Raw genomic sequence first — 15645 nt, forward strand, 5'->3', positions numbered from 1 at the left:
TTTATTTTATAATTCTTTCACATCATTAGTCTACAAAAACACTATTTTTTAATAGCTTTATAGAAGTATATAATTTGGATGTCCCATAATTTATTTAACCATTTTCCTGTTGGACAAGTTTAGGGTAAGCTGTTTTTAAATATAATAATTTTGGTTATAGATGAGTGATAGGAATTCATTTTTATCTAAGGAGTCTTTAATCTTCAGTGGGGGAAGGAGTTGTACTGTTATCACTAAGATGTCAAAAAGAAAGAGGATGTATGGCTGCTTGATTGAGCAGGCCCATTGGTAACTTGCTCCTGGCAGTGTTGGGTGGGGAATGGGGTGTCATAGTTGCAGCTGTGCATGGCTAAGACCTAGATTTTATCAGTATCCTCAAGAATCAACTTAAGTCCAAATGCTAATTTATCTATTTATAATGAGAAATTTTTACTGCTAGGTAAGATGAAATACTTGTATCAGCCAGTCAGTAAGTTTTCTTGGAGCCCCAAATTATTAGAAAATTGATTGATAAATATATATCAGAATGAACCCTAATTTAAAAGTTAGACCAACTTCAGGGAGCTGTTCTTTGATGTTTTAGTATCAGCAGTCTGTAGGCCTGATTTACTGAATTGTGCTTCAGTGTGATAATGTCAACCTCTTGTTGAAAAGTACAGTAAGAGTAAGAAAAAAACCCAGTGAAATTCATCATCATGTTAAATATAATGATGTAAGAGATGCTGGCATAGAGTTCATTACATTATTCAGGACCTTCTTTATGAAGATGCTCAGGATGATACTTCTGGCTTTCTTATTAGGAATAGTTGTGCGATTTGTTTTAGTTTCTGGTCAGTGTGTGAGTTAAGTAGCTTTTCCTCTGGCTGCTGGTATGTTTACGGCCAAACTTTTTGCCCACCTCTTCCAAGTGTACTTAATAAAGCATACATTTTTATTAGCTCTATTTTATGTTTTATCCTCATTTTTAATTTTCTTTCTTAAAAATGTCAGTATCTATATAAATTACCATCTATTTGAGGAGGTTCCCCAGATCTGTTTCATCCATCAGGAAATCTTTCTCTCTTGAGCTTCAGATATAAATATCCTGGTCAAACTACCAAAGTAAAAACATCCAAGATTATTCCTTCTTCTTTCTCCCATATCCCCTAAATCCAATCACCTAGACTTTGTTGATTTTACTTTTCTCACATTCATTTACCTCTCCATATTCACTGGTATTGCCCTCATATAGGCTACCATTATCTCTTTTAATTAGTACAAAAGCCTCTAATTAAACTTCCTACTTTCTGTTTTGCTCTCTTCTACTACATTCTTCAATTATAGCTGGAGTTAATCTTTTTTAAACAAAATTCAGACCACATGATCCCCCTGCTTTGAAATATCTTACTCATTACCCTGACTCATTAGGATAAAGTCTCAGCTCCTTAACACGGTTTACAAGACCTCATTTGGGCAGATTACTGAGTACCTCGCCAGCTCAATCTCTTGCCCGTTCCTCATCCCATGCTCAAGTCATCATTTTTGTTTATTTCCTGAAATGTATAATTATCCCCCTGTCCACCATGATTTTGCACAAGTTGTGTCCCATGACTACTTTTTCTCCCTTTATCATACTGTTCCTTTCTCCTCCTTTTATTAAAACTCATTTCAGTTCTCAGCACAGATGGCAGATCTCTCTTAGTAGCCTTCCTGACCACCTGAATTAGCTACCCCTTGCTGTACAGCAGAAACTAACACAACATTATAAATCAACTATACTCCAATTTAAAAAAATTAAATATAAAACAAACAAAAAGAGAATATTAGACCCCTCCCCCCCAAAAAAAAATTAACTACCCTTCATACGTAATTTCAAACCATCCTCTACAGTATCCTCTTCCAAGGCTGTAAACTCTGAAATGAAAAGACTATCTTGGTCATTTTTTAATCCCCAGCATCTAGCACAATGCTTAGTACTGTTTGTAGTGAACATTTGACTGCTGTTGCCTCCCTTCTGAGCAAATGAATGATCAAAACCGCTTTAATTTTTGTTATCTTGATGTATTCTATCTTTTGTATGCTGCCTTAATCTCATAAAATAAAATGGAGTAGAAGTAACTCCAGTACAGGAAGTTGGAACATAGACTGGTACATCCAACAGATATTGAGTTCTGACAATGTCCCATGTTTTTTTATGCTCTATAGCAGGTTTACAATGCTCTCATCCCTAAAATGCATCTGTTGGAAGGGCATAAGAGCTTTTTCTCAGACAGTTGATAGAGAACCTGTCAGATTCCTACTAATCAAAATTCCCCTTTTTCTACATAGTGGATAAACCATCTGTCTTGTTGCAGTTTTATGTCTGTTCAGCTGTATATTAGTAGCAGCGCTTAAAGAGTTACACTGGCTTCTAAGTGAAATTGGGAGATACCCTAATCTTATCAGCTGAACACTTACAAACCATCTCCTAAGGTAGAGTCCTACTATCATAGCTAATCTTGTTCATTATATACTGATTTTTACCGACTTCAATTTTAGAGGGTGACTTTATTTTCAATTCTGAAGATCTGCCTTATTTGAAACATACAGCCTCTCTTTCTGCATGTACTGACTATATGTAAATATTGATTAACTTTTAGTAGATTTGAGTGTCTGATTGTTTTAGCCTATTACTTGACCTTATGATTTTTTTGTTCCCCTTATGCTAGGTTCATGAAAGAAGTGTCCAGTCTGACTTCCTACTAATTATCTTGAAGGAAATTTTACAGAAACGCTCTGATCTACATTTGATTCTAATGAGTGCCACTGTAGACAGTGAAAAGTTTTCTAGCTATTTCATACACTGCCCTATTCTGAGAATTTCAGGAAGAAATTATCCTGTTGAGGTAAGTTTTCTTTATAATGCATATGTAAATAGAAACTACATTCCCACCAGTGAGTGTCACCATAAGACAGGCCCTTAAGTTCTAGGCCCTGAGCCTAGAACGATTCCTAGGGTATTGCAAGTCAAGAGAGGACCTGGAGGGCTTCCCTGGTGGCACAGTGGTTAAGAATCTGCCTGCCAATGCAGGGAACACGCGTTTGTGCCCTGGCCCGGGGAAGATCCCACGTGCCGCGGAGCGACTAAACCCGTGCGCCACAACTACTGAGCCTGGGCTCTAGAGCCTGCGAGCCACAACTACTGAGCCCACGTGCCTCAACAACTGAAGCCTGCGCACCTAGAGCCCGTGCTCTGCAACATGGCAATGAGAAGCCCGCACACCGCAACGAAGAGTAGCCCCCACTCACCGCAACTAGAGAAAGCCCACGCACAGCAACGAAGACCCAGCACAGCCAAAAAAAATAATAATAAGTTAATTAATTTTAAAAAAGAGAGAGAGAAAGGGAGGACCTGGAGATGGCCTTGGGAATCAGATGGCTGGTGCTGCCTTGACTGAGGGTGAGTGGGCTGGAAGGAGGATTCTGCTGATGAACAACATACTTCAGAGGTACATAGCGTAAAACACACTTCCATAGCAAAGGCATTACATCCAGATTGGGGGTAGCTGCCTAGCAATAAGGAACTCCTTTTTCACCCATCCCTCAAATTTAGGCTTGTCTTTGAAGCTTCCTTCTATTCTTAATGTTTGCCCTTTTGGTTCAGCTGATAAAGGCTGCTCTTTTAATTGGTTTTCACTTGTAAAAAATATACACACCTTAATGTGCTTTGTCCTGAGACTACTAGGAATAGATCCATCTACATCAGCCAAGTTCTTCACTACCAATAAATGCAGAAAAAAGCTTTTTTCATAATATTCTAAATTAGCATTTGGTGACATTCAAAAGGTAACAATCCCTTGTTCTCTTTAAAATGATATTTACTGAAATGAATTTGAGTTCACTATTTATATGCCTTAATCTATGCAGGTTTTTCATCTTGAAGATATAATAGAAGAAACAGGCTTTGTCCTGGAGAAAGACTCAGAATATTGTCAGAAATTTCTGGAGGAGGAAGAAGAAATAACCGTTAATGTTACAGGCAAAGCAGGGGGAATAAAAAAGTATCAGGTAAAAATAAAACATTTTTGAAAGACATCTGATTGTGATATCCAGGGCACAAACTGCCGTAAGAGTTTTAAAATATGGCTGAGGGCTTCCCTGGCGGCGCAGTGGTTGAGAGTCCGCCTGCCGATGCAGGGGACGCGGGTTCATGCCCCGGTCCAGGAAGATCCCACATGCCGCGGAGTGGCTAAGCCCATGAGCCGTGGCCCCTGAGCCTGCGCGTCCGGAGCCTGTGCTCCACAACGGGAGAGGCCACAGCAGTGAGAGGCCTGCGTACCGCAAAAAAAAAAAAAAAAAAAAAAACATGGCTGACACAGTGCATTCAAATATAATCTGGTAGAAGAACAGATATGATTATGAGCAAATTTTAAAGGTCATTTCTTTAAATCTTTGTTTCACTGACTCTAGTGTTTGGCTTACGATATTTACTCTATCTCAACACCTTAGATAGTCAGGATGGGGCAGGACCCAAATCTAGATCCTTGCCATTGGTTTTCCTAGCAGCCTCTGTCCTGACATGCGCCAACCTTAGCTCTATACTATCCAGGGCAAGCACAGATCTTCATAGAGAGTTAATTTACTTTCAATGACATAATTTCAGAAATATCACAAAAGCTACATTATCCTGCATTTTGGCCAGTGGTACTATATACAGTATTTTCATTATATCCACAATATTTCATTCATCTAATGGAAGCACAAAGTAGAAGTTACTTTATCCTTTAGTTAAGCAGATAAACCAAGGAAGCAAAAACTAAAATCTTTCCCTAAAACTGCAGAGATAGAAATTAGAAACTACAGAAAGACTTTAAAAAATTAAAAGTAGTATTTCAGAGAAGATGATTGGAATTCAGCAACCAAAGTAGAATCTAGAAGGAATGAGGCAGGTGTAAATTACTTAATAAAGTTATTATGACCTCTCTTGGCCAGGGTGCTTTCCAGCTGCCACAGAACAATGCTTCCATTGTTCTGTTTTTCTTCATTTCTTTTTTAATTTAGGGTTTACATGCCAAGATAAAAAGGTTTGCTATACTTAAGGGGGCTGTATAAAATGAAATTAATAGGAGAGATGAAATTTTATAATACTTTAATTCTGTTAAAAATTGTATTCTTGCTATATTTTAACAAAATAATAGTGACAATGAGAAAATACAGATTTGAATGAATGCAAATAACTCCTTTTTTCCTTCTTTGTCTTATAAAAATACATAATATTTTTGTTCGGCTTTTTTCTGATTGTGTTTCTTTAGGAATACATCCCAGTTCAGACTGGAACAAGTGACGATTTAAATCCATTTTACCAAAAGTACAGCAGCCGCACTCAGCATGCTATTCTCTACATGAATCCTCATAAAATCAACCTGGATCTCATTTTGGAACTTCTTACATATTTAGGTATGTATCTATTTCTAATGTGTCTCTATTTGTTTTGATAAAACTTTTCTACTAACTGGAGATGCTCTATTAATATCTTATATGCTGTTCCTTATTTTTGAATATTGTATCTTTTTAAAAATTTCAGACAGAAGTCCCCAGTTCAAAAATGTTGAAGGAGCAGTTCTGATCTTTTTACCAGGCCTTGCTCATATTCAACAGTTGTATGATCTCTTATCAACTGACAGAAGATTTTTTTCAGAACGGTAACTACAGATCTTCATTATATTCCTGGTAGTTTTAAAACAGAAAAATGTTTCGCACATTAAAACTCTTGATCAGAACTTTCAAAGTCTTTTCACCTTTAGTTAAAATTGTCCATGGCAAAGCTCTTTTTTTTTTTTTTAACATTTCTATTATAGCATTTTATCTACTAAAATTTTTAGGTACTATTTCTACATTTGTTTTATTTTCTCAATATGATTAAGCAGAGGGAATCCTGTGGTTAAGAGTAAGATGGTGACTCCCCTCCCCAGCCCACTGGATGGTGCAAAACCCTAACAGCATTGCAGTTTATCATCCATACATTTTTTTTTAATATCTTTGAAGCACTTTTTTTTTTCTTTTTAATAGATTTATTTATTTTTGGCTGCGTTGGGTCTTCATTGCTGCGTGCGGGCTTTCCTCTAGTTGCGGCGAGCAGGGGCTACTCTTCGTTGCAGTGCGCTGGCTTCTCGTTGCGGTGGCTTCTCTTGTTGCAGAGCACGGTCTCTAGGTGCATGGGCTTCAGTAGCTGTGGCTTGTGGACTCTAGAGCGCAGGCTCAGTAGTTGTGGCGCACGGGCTTAGTTGCTCCAGGGTATGTGGGATCTTCCCGGACCAGGGCTCGAACCCGTGACCCCTGCATTGGCAGGTGGATTCTTAACCACTGTGCCACCAGGGAAGCCCATCCATACATATTGAACTGGCTTTTTACTATGCCTGTTTTGATACAGTTTATTACTGCTGTGATGGTTATCACTTCAGCATCAGAATATATTTTAAAAATTCTTTAAACCCTACATTCCATATAATTCATTCATATTAAGTTTTTTCTCTTTGATGAGTATATATGGGGTTTCATTGTACCATTTTCAGAACTTTTGTGTGTGTTTAAAATTTTTCATAATAAAAAATTTAAAAATTGCTTTCTATTTGCAAATAAATTTTGTTATTCTTTGCAGTGTCTTCTAAAGAGAAACTCTTGCTAAGAACTATGATTTTAACTTTCAGATATAAAGTGATAGCTCTGCATTCTATTCTTTCAACTCAAGATCAAGCTGCAGCATTCACACTTCCTCCTCAAGGAGTCAGGAAGGTAAAATTCAGTACAGCAAATTTATATGTGATCCAACTGAGAATATTTCATAAAAGTGTTACGACTTTTTATCATCAAAGACAGTTATTAATATTAAGTGCTTTATAATTCATGCAGACTCCAGATGCTCTGCAACTTAACATAATCAAAAGTGAACCCAATATTAAAATTCAATTTATATTACATTAGGTGCTTATGTTTATATTATATGTTATTAATAACTTTAGGGGAGTGGTAGTTTAAAAATATGGCATGGGTGTTGCTTATGAAAAGAAAGATCACTACTGTTCCTTAAAGAAGATACCACAAAGGATGTTGGATATCAGGAGCTACTTGAATCCTGGGAGGATTCTTTTTTGTTCTCTTTGCTACTCATCCCTGATTATTTTTGCAATACAGAGACCATTAGGTTAGGAAACAATCTAAGTATTTTCATCCTCTCCTCTGTTCAGATGCTGAATAAAGAGATACTTGGCAAAGAGAGTTTCTCAGATTTTGACCCTCTCTTAGGCGGGGGCAAAGATGAGCACAATGTAGAAACTCTGGGGAACACAGAGCTCCCAGCAAGAGCCTGGACTCTAATGCAGGAGGCCTGGGTTCTTGTCCCTAAGCTGCTGCCATGTCTGTGACCTTTGGCAACCCACTCAGCTTCCTTTCTCATCTTTAAACAGGAGCTGGATTAAATTCACGGTTTTCTAACTGTGCTCTGAAAACTCCAGGGGTTCAGAGGCTGTGTGCTCTGATCTGTAACATTTGGCTTCCCTGTAACATTTTGTCTTAAGAAAAGAATTCCACCTCTAAAAAATTTGATCACCTAGGTCCCATCTAAATCTTAATAATTTGGGTTCTGTTTCCTAGGATAAATGAGTAAGAAAAGCAAGCAATCAGTATTGAGATAGAGCCATAATATATTGAATTTGACCTAGAATTTCCTAAATGTTTTACCTCCAAGGACTCAACAGAAAACAAACAAACAAACAAACAAACAAGCCACAAGAAGATTGCACTATTCAGCCATCACCATTAAGAAATTTTGAGCTAGAAAGGGACTTAAGAAATCATCTATTTCTACCTTGTAATTTGCAGGTCAGGTTATTGGAGGCCAGAGAGGTAAAATGACTTGCCCAGGTCACAGAGCTAATAAGTAGCAGAGCCAGGGCAACAACCCACCAGTTCTTCTTACTGAAGAACTATTACTTTTTTTTTCTACTTAACTGTGAAGTTTCTGCTGAGCAGTCTCCATTCTCTGATCCAATTTCTCATTCCATATATGTCATTTTTAAGATGACTGACTAGAATTAGGGGAATGGTATTTTTGTTGGAATAAGAATCTGTAACTTTAATTAATAAGCTAAGATGATAAAATTAATTAGAGCAAATTTAGATTACACAGTAATAGCAATTAGATTGTGAATTTTTGTAAATAAAATTGAAATTCATTTTTAAAAATTCATTGGCTAAACTATCCAAAGAAGTTTAAATAATGGCACATTGCTGAAAGTTGTTACCTAAATGTTTTGGCTTTTTATTTTCAGATTGTTTTAGCAACAAATATTGCAGAGACGGGTATCACCATTCCAGATGTTGTATTTGTAATTGATACCGGAAGAACGAAAGAAAATAAGTAAGTTTGAATTTTTCAAATCAAAACATTTTTAACCTGAAAAGGGCTTGGGACTCTTGAATTCTTAGGAGACATCACAGAATCATCCCAATTTTAGTACATGTGCTGCTGAAGCAAGCACTAGATCACAGAATCATATCAGGAAAATCTCAAATGTCCTAATTCTGCCCAAAACAAAACGTCTCAGAGAAACCGTAGGGAAGTTTAAAATGTCTGAGAATAAATGTCAAAATTCATGTCATCAGTTTTCCCATAAGTAATATCAATGTACTGCTACTTTTAGAAAAGTGCTGAGAAAATATTCAGAACATAGATTTTGTAAATTAGTTTATAACTTAATGTTTTACAAAAGCATTATTTATGGGATTACAAAAAAAAGCATGAGTTTTAGAATCAGAGTTGGATTATAAATCTCTGATCTATAATCTTGAGCAAGTAATATGACCATCAGTTGTAATCATCAGTTTCCTCATATGTAAATGGGAAAAATTAAAATTTCATAATTGAAAGTACCTAGTACAGTAATTGGCACATAATACATTAACTGAATCTTCAACAGAAAGATGATTACTTCATGTTTATACTTCACAAATAAGGGAGACCACCTTAGTAGTCTATTGTAATCTATATACACTGTCCCTAATATTAGGAAACTTGAGCAATATTTGGAAGTGAGTATGACTATCCAGTACAAAATAAACTTTTGATTTTTTTAATTGTACCTGTAGAGGAGGTGTTTTCAGGGTTGAACTGTATCTTGTGAAAGGTGCGTTGAATTGTAACATTCACAGTGGCATTTCTCAAACTCTCAAAGAATTCTTATTGCATAATTAAGAGGCACTCTAATCTTCAACTTAATTTTTTTTTTTTTTTGCGGTACACGGGCCTCTCACTGTTGTGGCCTCTCCCGTTGCAGAGCACAGGCTCTGGACGCGCAGGCTCAGCAGCCATGGCTCACGGGCCTAGCCGCTCCGCGGCATGTGGGATCTTCCTGGACCGGGGCACAAACCCGTGTCCCCTGCATCAACAGGTGGACTCAACCACTGTGCCACCAGGGAAGCCCAACTTAATTTTAGAGTGAAATATTTCCAGTTCTTTCAGATTTTGATTTCAGTCAATTATCCACATATCCTCTCCTAAAACATTTCTCTAGGTACCATGAGAGCAGTCAGATGAGTTCTTTGGTGGAGACGTTTGTCAGCAAAGCAAGTGCTCTGCAGCGCCAGGGGAGAGCTGGGCGCGTCAGAGGTGGCTTCTGTTTCCGAATGTACACGAGAGAAAGGTATGGCATAGCCCGGAAATTAAGAACACATAAACCAGTACAGTGTGACATTTCTGATAGTATGTATTTAGTATTATTTTATTTTATTTTTCAGATTTGAAGGCTTTATGGACTATGCTGTTCCTGAAATCTTGCGTGTGCCTTTGGAGGAATTATGTCTTCATATTATGGTAATCCCAAAGGAACTTAGATGAATTTTTTGTTCTTCACCCCTTTCTGGGCGGGGCGGGGGGGAAGAAGACTTAAACTTATCTTACCTTCTGTTGCTCTACATTTTCAAGTATTTTATTTACTCTTTAATAAATGCCCCCTTCCCCCATCTTTTATAAGTAAACCCACTGTGCTTTAAGTCTGCCATAGGGACTCATACTTTATAGATGAAATTATAGACTCATAACCTAGACCAGTAGTTCTCAACTGAGGATGATATTGCTCACCAGGGAAAAACTGGAATGCCAAGAAACATTTTTGGTTGTCAGAACTGGGAGGAGAGGGAGACCATGCTATGGACATCTAGTGGGTCAAGGCCAGGGATGCTGCTAAACATTCTACAATGAACAGCACGGTCCCCTAAAACAGAATTACCTGGCCCCAAATAACAATAGAGCTGGACTTGAGAAATCCTGGCCTAGACCAAAGGTTTCCTACTCTGAAAGATCTATAATGTCTTTCCGTTCTCAGATTTTTGATTCTATAAAAATCAGAAATGAAGAAACTAAAAATATGGACTGGAAGATCTCATCCTTTTTCCTACTCCCTTAATAGACACAGATATTTATCCTCTTTGCTTAAAATTTTACTTAAATTAAGTTGCAGTTTGACCATCTCTTTGTTAATTCTTTATGATCACATACTAATTTATCACTTTTTCAATCTGCAGAAATGCAATCTTGGTTCTCCTGAAGATTTCCTCTCCAAAGCTTTAGATCCTCCTCAACTTCAAGTAATCAGCAATGCAATGAATTTACTCCGAAAAATTGGAGCTTGTGAACTAAATGAGCCTAAACTGACTCCATTGGGCCAACACCTTGCAGCTTTGCCTGTGAATGTCAAAATTGGCAAGATGCTTATTTTTGGTGCCATTTTTGGCTGTCTTGATCCAGTGGTAAGACAAACAACACTGCTGCTTCTTCACTGTAAATATCATTTTGGCTGGGGAAGTATTAAGTTTAGAAACAAATTTTAACTTTTATTTTTTTTAACTACACAGATTGTCTGTACTAACATTAAAACCAGGAAAGCTAAATGCTTAATGAGAATTTTTGAATATTTAACTTTTTATATTTATATACAAGAAAATCATCCATTTACTAAGTGTATTGTAGGTACTATTTTGTAAAAGGGTTTTGGCTTGTCTAGACTTCTGCTATCAAACATCCCACTTGAAATATTTACTTAATTGAATATATAGTAAGTGATTCTTAGAGCGTTTTGAACTCCACACATAAGTAGAATCAAAACTTCCTTTTGGGCTTCCCTGGTGGCACAGTGGTTGAGAGTCCGCCTGCCGATGCGGGGGACACGGGTTCGTGCCCCAGTCCGGGAGGGTCCCACATGCCGCGGAGCGGCTGGGCCCGTGAGCCATGGCCACTGAGCCTGCGCGTCCGGAGCTTGTGCTCCGCAACGGGAGAGGCCACAACAGTGAGAGGCCTGTGTACCGCAAGAAAAAAAAAAAAAAAAAAAAACTTCCTTTTTTCTGAGTTACCTCTGAGCTAGCAATTACCAGCAATTCTGTTTTCTCAAATTATCTCAGAATTAACAAACTTGGTGACTCTGTCTGAATCTCTTGGCTCATATGCATGCTCTGCCATTCCAACTTTCCAGCTATATCAAGTTGTGGCCTTTTCTGGGACTACAAATCAAGGCTGTTTGAAAATGAAGTGGAGGGAGTATGACTTACTCTAGTCTCTTTTTTTCTAGTATCAGATATAGATACTCACCAGAATTGTGTTGAGTCCAAGAAATATCCTCTGCCATGACAGTTGATCTGAAAAGCTGCAATAACAACAAATGGGTTGTTATGTAGTCCAGATTATGTAAGAAGTATTTAAAGAGCATTGCAGGCAATGGAAATTCAGGCTAGGAGTCAAGATCTCTGAGCTGTGATTGAGGAATTTCTTTTAACTGTGTGACAGACTATAAATCACACAAATATTCATTTTTTTAAAATCTCTGATTCTGGTGGTATTACTTCACTACCCACAAAGATGGTGTAAAGTAAAGTGATAAATGTTTAAAATTCCATAAAATGAAACTAAAAGTAACTAATTAAAATGAAAATATGTAGCTATTATAGAACACGTTAAATTGAAAAGAAGAAACATGCAACTTGAAAGTGCAATTGTTTTATGATTTGCTTTCTATTTCAAATCAGCTTTCACTATATACCTCCTTAATGATAAAATTTTTTGGTTATTTATGGATAGGCAACACTAGCTGCAGTTATGACAGAGAAGTCTCCTTTTACCACACCAATTGGTCGAAAAGATGAAGCGGATCTTGCAAAATCAGCTTTGGCTATGGCAGATTCAGACCATCTGACGATCTACAATGCATATCTGGGGTAAATAAATAATCTGGGTTTTGTCAGTAGGTCAAACCTGAGGGTATTTACTTTTTAAAAAAATTTATGTTTGACTTAATAAAAGGATACATTTAAGATTTAAATTTATTTTTAGTTACTGCATCTGTCAAGTTGAATTATTTTAAAGATTCACATTTTTATAATCCTAAAATTTATGAACAATGTACTCTGTTATTATGTGTATATTACCTTGTATTTGAGGTTATTAATTTACTGTTATACATGAACAAAAAATATCTGTATTGTAATTGAAATTCTTACATACAATTGGCTAGTTCCTAAAACTTCCTCTTTTGATATGATTATAAGGTAATTAAAGCTTTGGTTAGTAATCTGAAAAAGAGTTTGGAAACATATTAAAATTTGGTCATTTTACTTATGTAGATGGAAGAAAGCACGGCAAGAAGGAGGCTATCGTTCTGAAATAGCATATTGCCGGAGGAACTTTCTTAATAGAACATCACTGTTAACCCTAGAGGTAGGTCTTAATGCAACTATCTTAATTCAGGGTCACATAGTCAATAGGATTAATTTGGAAAAAGAAACGCCTAGTATTGTACTTGACACATAGTAAGGGTTTAATAAACATTTGCTGAATTAATAAATTTGTGATTTTTTGTTTTGTTTATCCCAGCAGTTAACCTGTATTACACAGTGATTCAAAATAGTATGTAACAATCGTAATATATTCAGGAAATGATCAAAGATGCAACATGATTTCATAGAAATAACAGTAGCTTGGGAATTAGGATAGTTGTCTATTCAGCAGCTCAGCTTGGGGAAGGTTAATTAAGTCTCAGTTTCTCATTTTAAAAAATGGAATTGAATTGGGGATATTCTATAGGTTTTCTCAACTCTGATAATCAGCTATTATTTTAAATTATTATGGAAATTTTCAAACATACAAAATAGTATAGGGAACTCCTGGGTACTCATTTCCTACTTCCATAATTATCAACATGTGCTCAACCTTGTTTTACTTATACTCCCGTTAATCCACTATCTGCCCTCTAGATTATTCTGAAGCAAATCCCAGGCATCAGATTGTTATATATCTCTGAAGTATAGGACTGTTTTTTTCTTTAACATTACCATGCCTTAAAAAATAATTCCTTAATATCATCAACTATACAATATTTAAATATCCCTGATTATCTCATAAATGTTTCTTTACAGCTAGTTCAAATCATGATCCACACAAGGTCCACACATTGTTTGATTGATATGTCTCAAGTTTAGTACAACATTTAAAGGGAAATGGTGTTTAGTGCAGACATGCTATAAAAGTATTCATAACCTCTCACATAATTCCCATAACCTCTCACATAATTCCCCTATTCTATGCTCATATTTTAAAAGGTTAAAAAATATTTTTTATTCCCATATAATTTGACCAATTTTTGTGTGTGTGATTTAAAATAACTGCTGAACCTAGTACCTAAGCATCTATTAGGTGCTTAGTCAATATTTTTGAATTAATAAGTAAAAACTAGATTATTAGATTAGCCTAACAGTGTACTTCTGTAATGTCAGATATGCAGTAGACTTGAAGAATGCAAGAAAAAATAAATAACTGCTGAGATGACAGCAGGGACTTTGCTAAGTGGAATAAACTTTGTCCTTCTTGAAGCAGAAAAAGGGATAAATTGAAGAAACAGATGCCTCTGGGCCAGCTGACTGGGGTTCAAGATATGGAGAGCTAATCAACACTCCTTTATCTCCACTCCACTTCCTCCCAACCTCCAAGTTGCCTCCCACTCCCTTCCTTCTGTGAGCCTTTTCTTCACCTCCCCTGGGCTGCAAGGTTTTCAATCTCTTTACCAGCCTTGTGGTGTGGCAGCAACTGTCTGTTTGGTCTTTCCTCTCCTGGACTTAAAGTCCCTTAAGTCCCAACAAACCAGAAGCCTAAAGTAAATCCTAAATGTACACTTCACCTTTTAATCACTTGTATCCTGTTTACTTTAAAATGCTCATCCTCCCTGTAGTATTTCAGTTGATTGGCACTACTAGAGGTAGAAAAAGATTTTAGTCAACAAGTTTAGATTGTTGCCATTAATAAACTTTGTCAGAGTTCTTTAGGAAATTAAAATGTTTCCCAGAGACAAATGAAGAAGGTTCTTGCAGTCTAGGTTCAGAGTCGTCTGTAATTCTTCCTTACTGTTCTCTATGTGACCATCCTTATTGAGTAAAAATGTTGAAAGGAGAGCTACTGTGGAAGTAAATAGACTGAATGAAAATGCGTTCAGGTACATTTTTTATTGCTCTCACATTTTAGACATTCATCTAAAGTCTTGGGAAGATAATCTATACAAAATCAGTTGATGTTACGAATCAGATGACTCCATTTAATCCTTGACCTTCCAGTATCTTTTTTTCCTCCCTAATGTAATATGGGCTGTAGTTAACTAAAAATTTGGCATACTGTTAATTTTAATTGACGTATGGTTGATTTACAACATAATATTCATTTTAGGCATACAGCATAGTGATTTGGTATTTTTATAGTTTATACTCCATTAAAGGTTATTACACAATAATGGCTATAACTGCCTGTGATGTACAGTATATCCTAGTTGCTTGTCTGTTTTATACATACTAGTGTATATCTCTTAATTCCACATTCCTACCTTGCCCCTCCCCCTTTCCCTTCCTCCACTGGTAATCACTTGTTTGTTCTCTGTATGTGAGTCTCTTTCTGTTTTGCTGTATACATTTGTTTATTTTAGATTCCACAAGTAAGTGATATCATACAATATCTGTCTTTCTCTGTCTGCCTTATTTCACTAAGCATAATACTCTTTAGATCCATCCACACTGCTGCAAATGGCAGGATTTCACTTTTATTTTTACTAAAATTTTTTTTAATTTTATTTTTTTTAATACAGCAGGTTCTTATTAGTCATCTATTGTATACATATTAGTGTATATATGTCAACCCCAATCTCCCAGTCCATTCTCCCCCACCTCCGCTTTCCCCCCTTGGTGTCCATACTTTTGTTCTCTACATCTGTGTCTCTGTTTCTGCCTTGCAAACCGGTTCATCTGTACCATTTTTCTAGATTCCACATATATGTGTTAATATATGATATTTGTTTTTCTCTCTGACTTAATTCACTCTGTATGACAGTCTCTAGGTCCCTCCACATCTCTACAAATGACCCACTTCCGTTCCTTTTTATGGCTGAGTAATATTCCATTGTGTGTATGTACCACATCTTCTTTATCCATTCGTCTGTCGATAGGCATGTAGGTTGCTTCCATGACCTGGCTATTGTAAATAGTGCTGCAATGAACATTGGGGTGCATGTGTCTTTCTGAATTACAGTTTTCTCCAGATATATGCCCAGAAGTGGGATTGCTGGGTCATATGATAATTCTTTTTTTAGTTTTTTAAGGAACCTCCAT

At 36.5% G+C, this 15645-nt stretch overlaps 1 protein-coding gene across 2 annotated transcripts in view; it reads left to right on the forward strand.

Annotated features, from left to right (window-relative positions):
• The window catches only part of DHX29 (DExH-box helicase 29), a gene marked incomplete at its 5' end in the record, with an annotated part of 46814 nt that overhangs the window by 24334 nt on the left and 6835 nt on the right, over window positions 1–15645 (forward strand). For both annotated transcript variants that reach the window (XM_079703907.1, XM_079703908.1), the window contains 11 exons: window positions 2688–2864; window positions 3886–4026; window positions 5271–5415; window positions 5543–5660; window positions 6666–6750; window positions 8286–8374; window positions 9528–9656; window positions 9751–9826; window positions 10537–10761; window positions 12083–12219; window positions 12625–12718. In XM_079703907.1, coding sequence (XP_079560033.1) covers window positions 2688–2864; window positions 3886–4026; window positions 5271–5415; window positions 5543–5660; window positions 6666–6750; window positions 8286–8374; window positions 9528–9656; window positions 9751–9826; window positions 10537–10761; window positions 12083–12219; window positions 12625–12718 — 1416 coding nt within the window. The remainder of the gene's footprint in view (window positions 1–2687; window positions 2865–3885; window positions 4027–5270; window positions 5416–5542; window positions 5661–6665; window positions 6751–8285; window positions 8375–9527; window positions 9657–9750; window positions 9827–10536; window positions 10762–12082; window positions 12220–12624; window positions 12719–15645) is intronic.

The sequence above is a fragment of the Hyperoodon ampullatus genome (genome assembly GCF_949752795.1).
Source record: "Hyperoodon ampullatus genome assembly, chromosome: 4".
NCBI lineage: Eukaryota > Metazoa > Chordata > Mammalia > Artiodactyla > Ziphiidae > Hyperoodon > Hyperoodon ampullatus.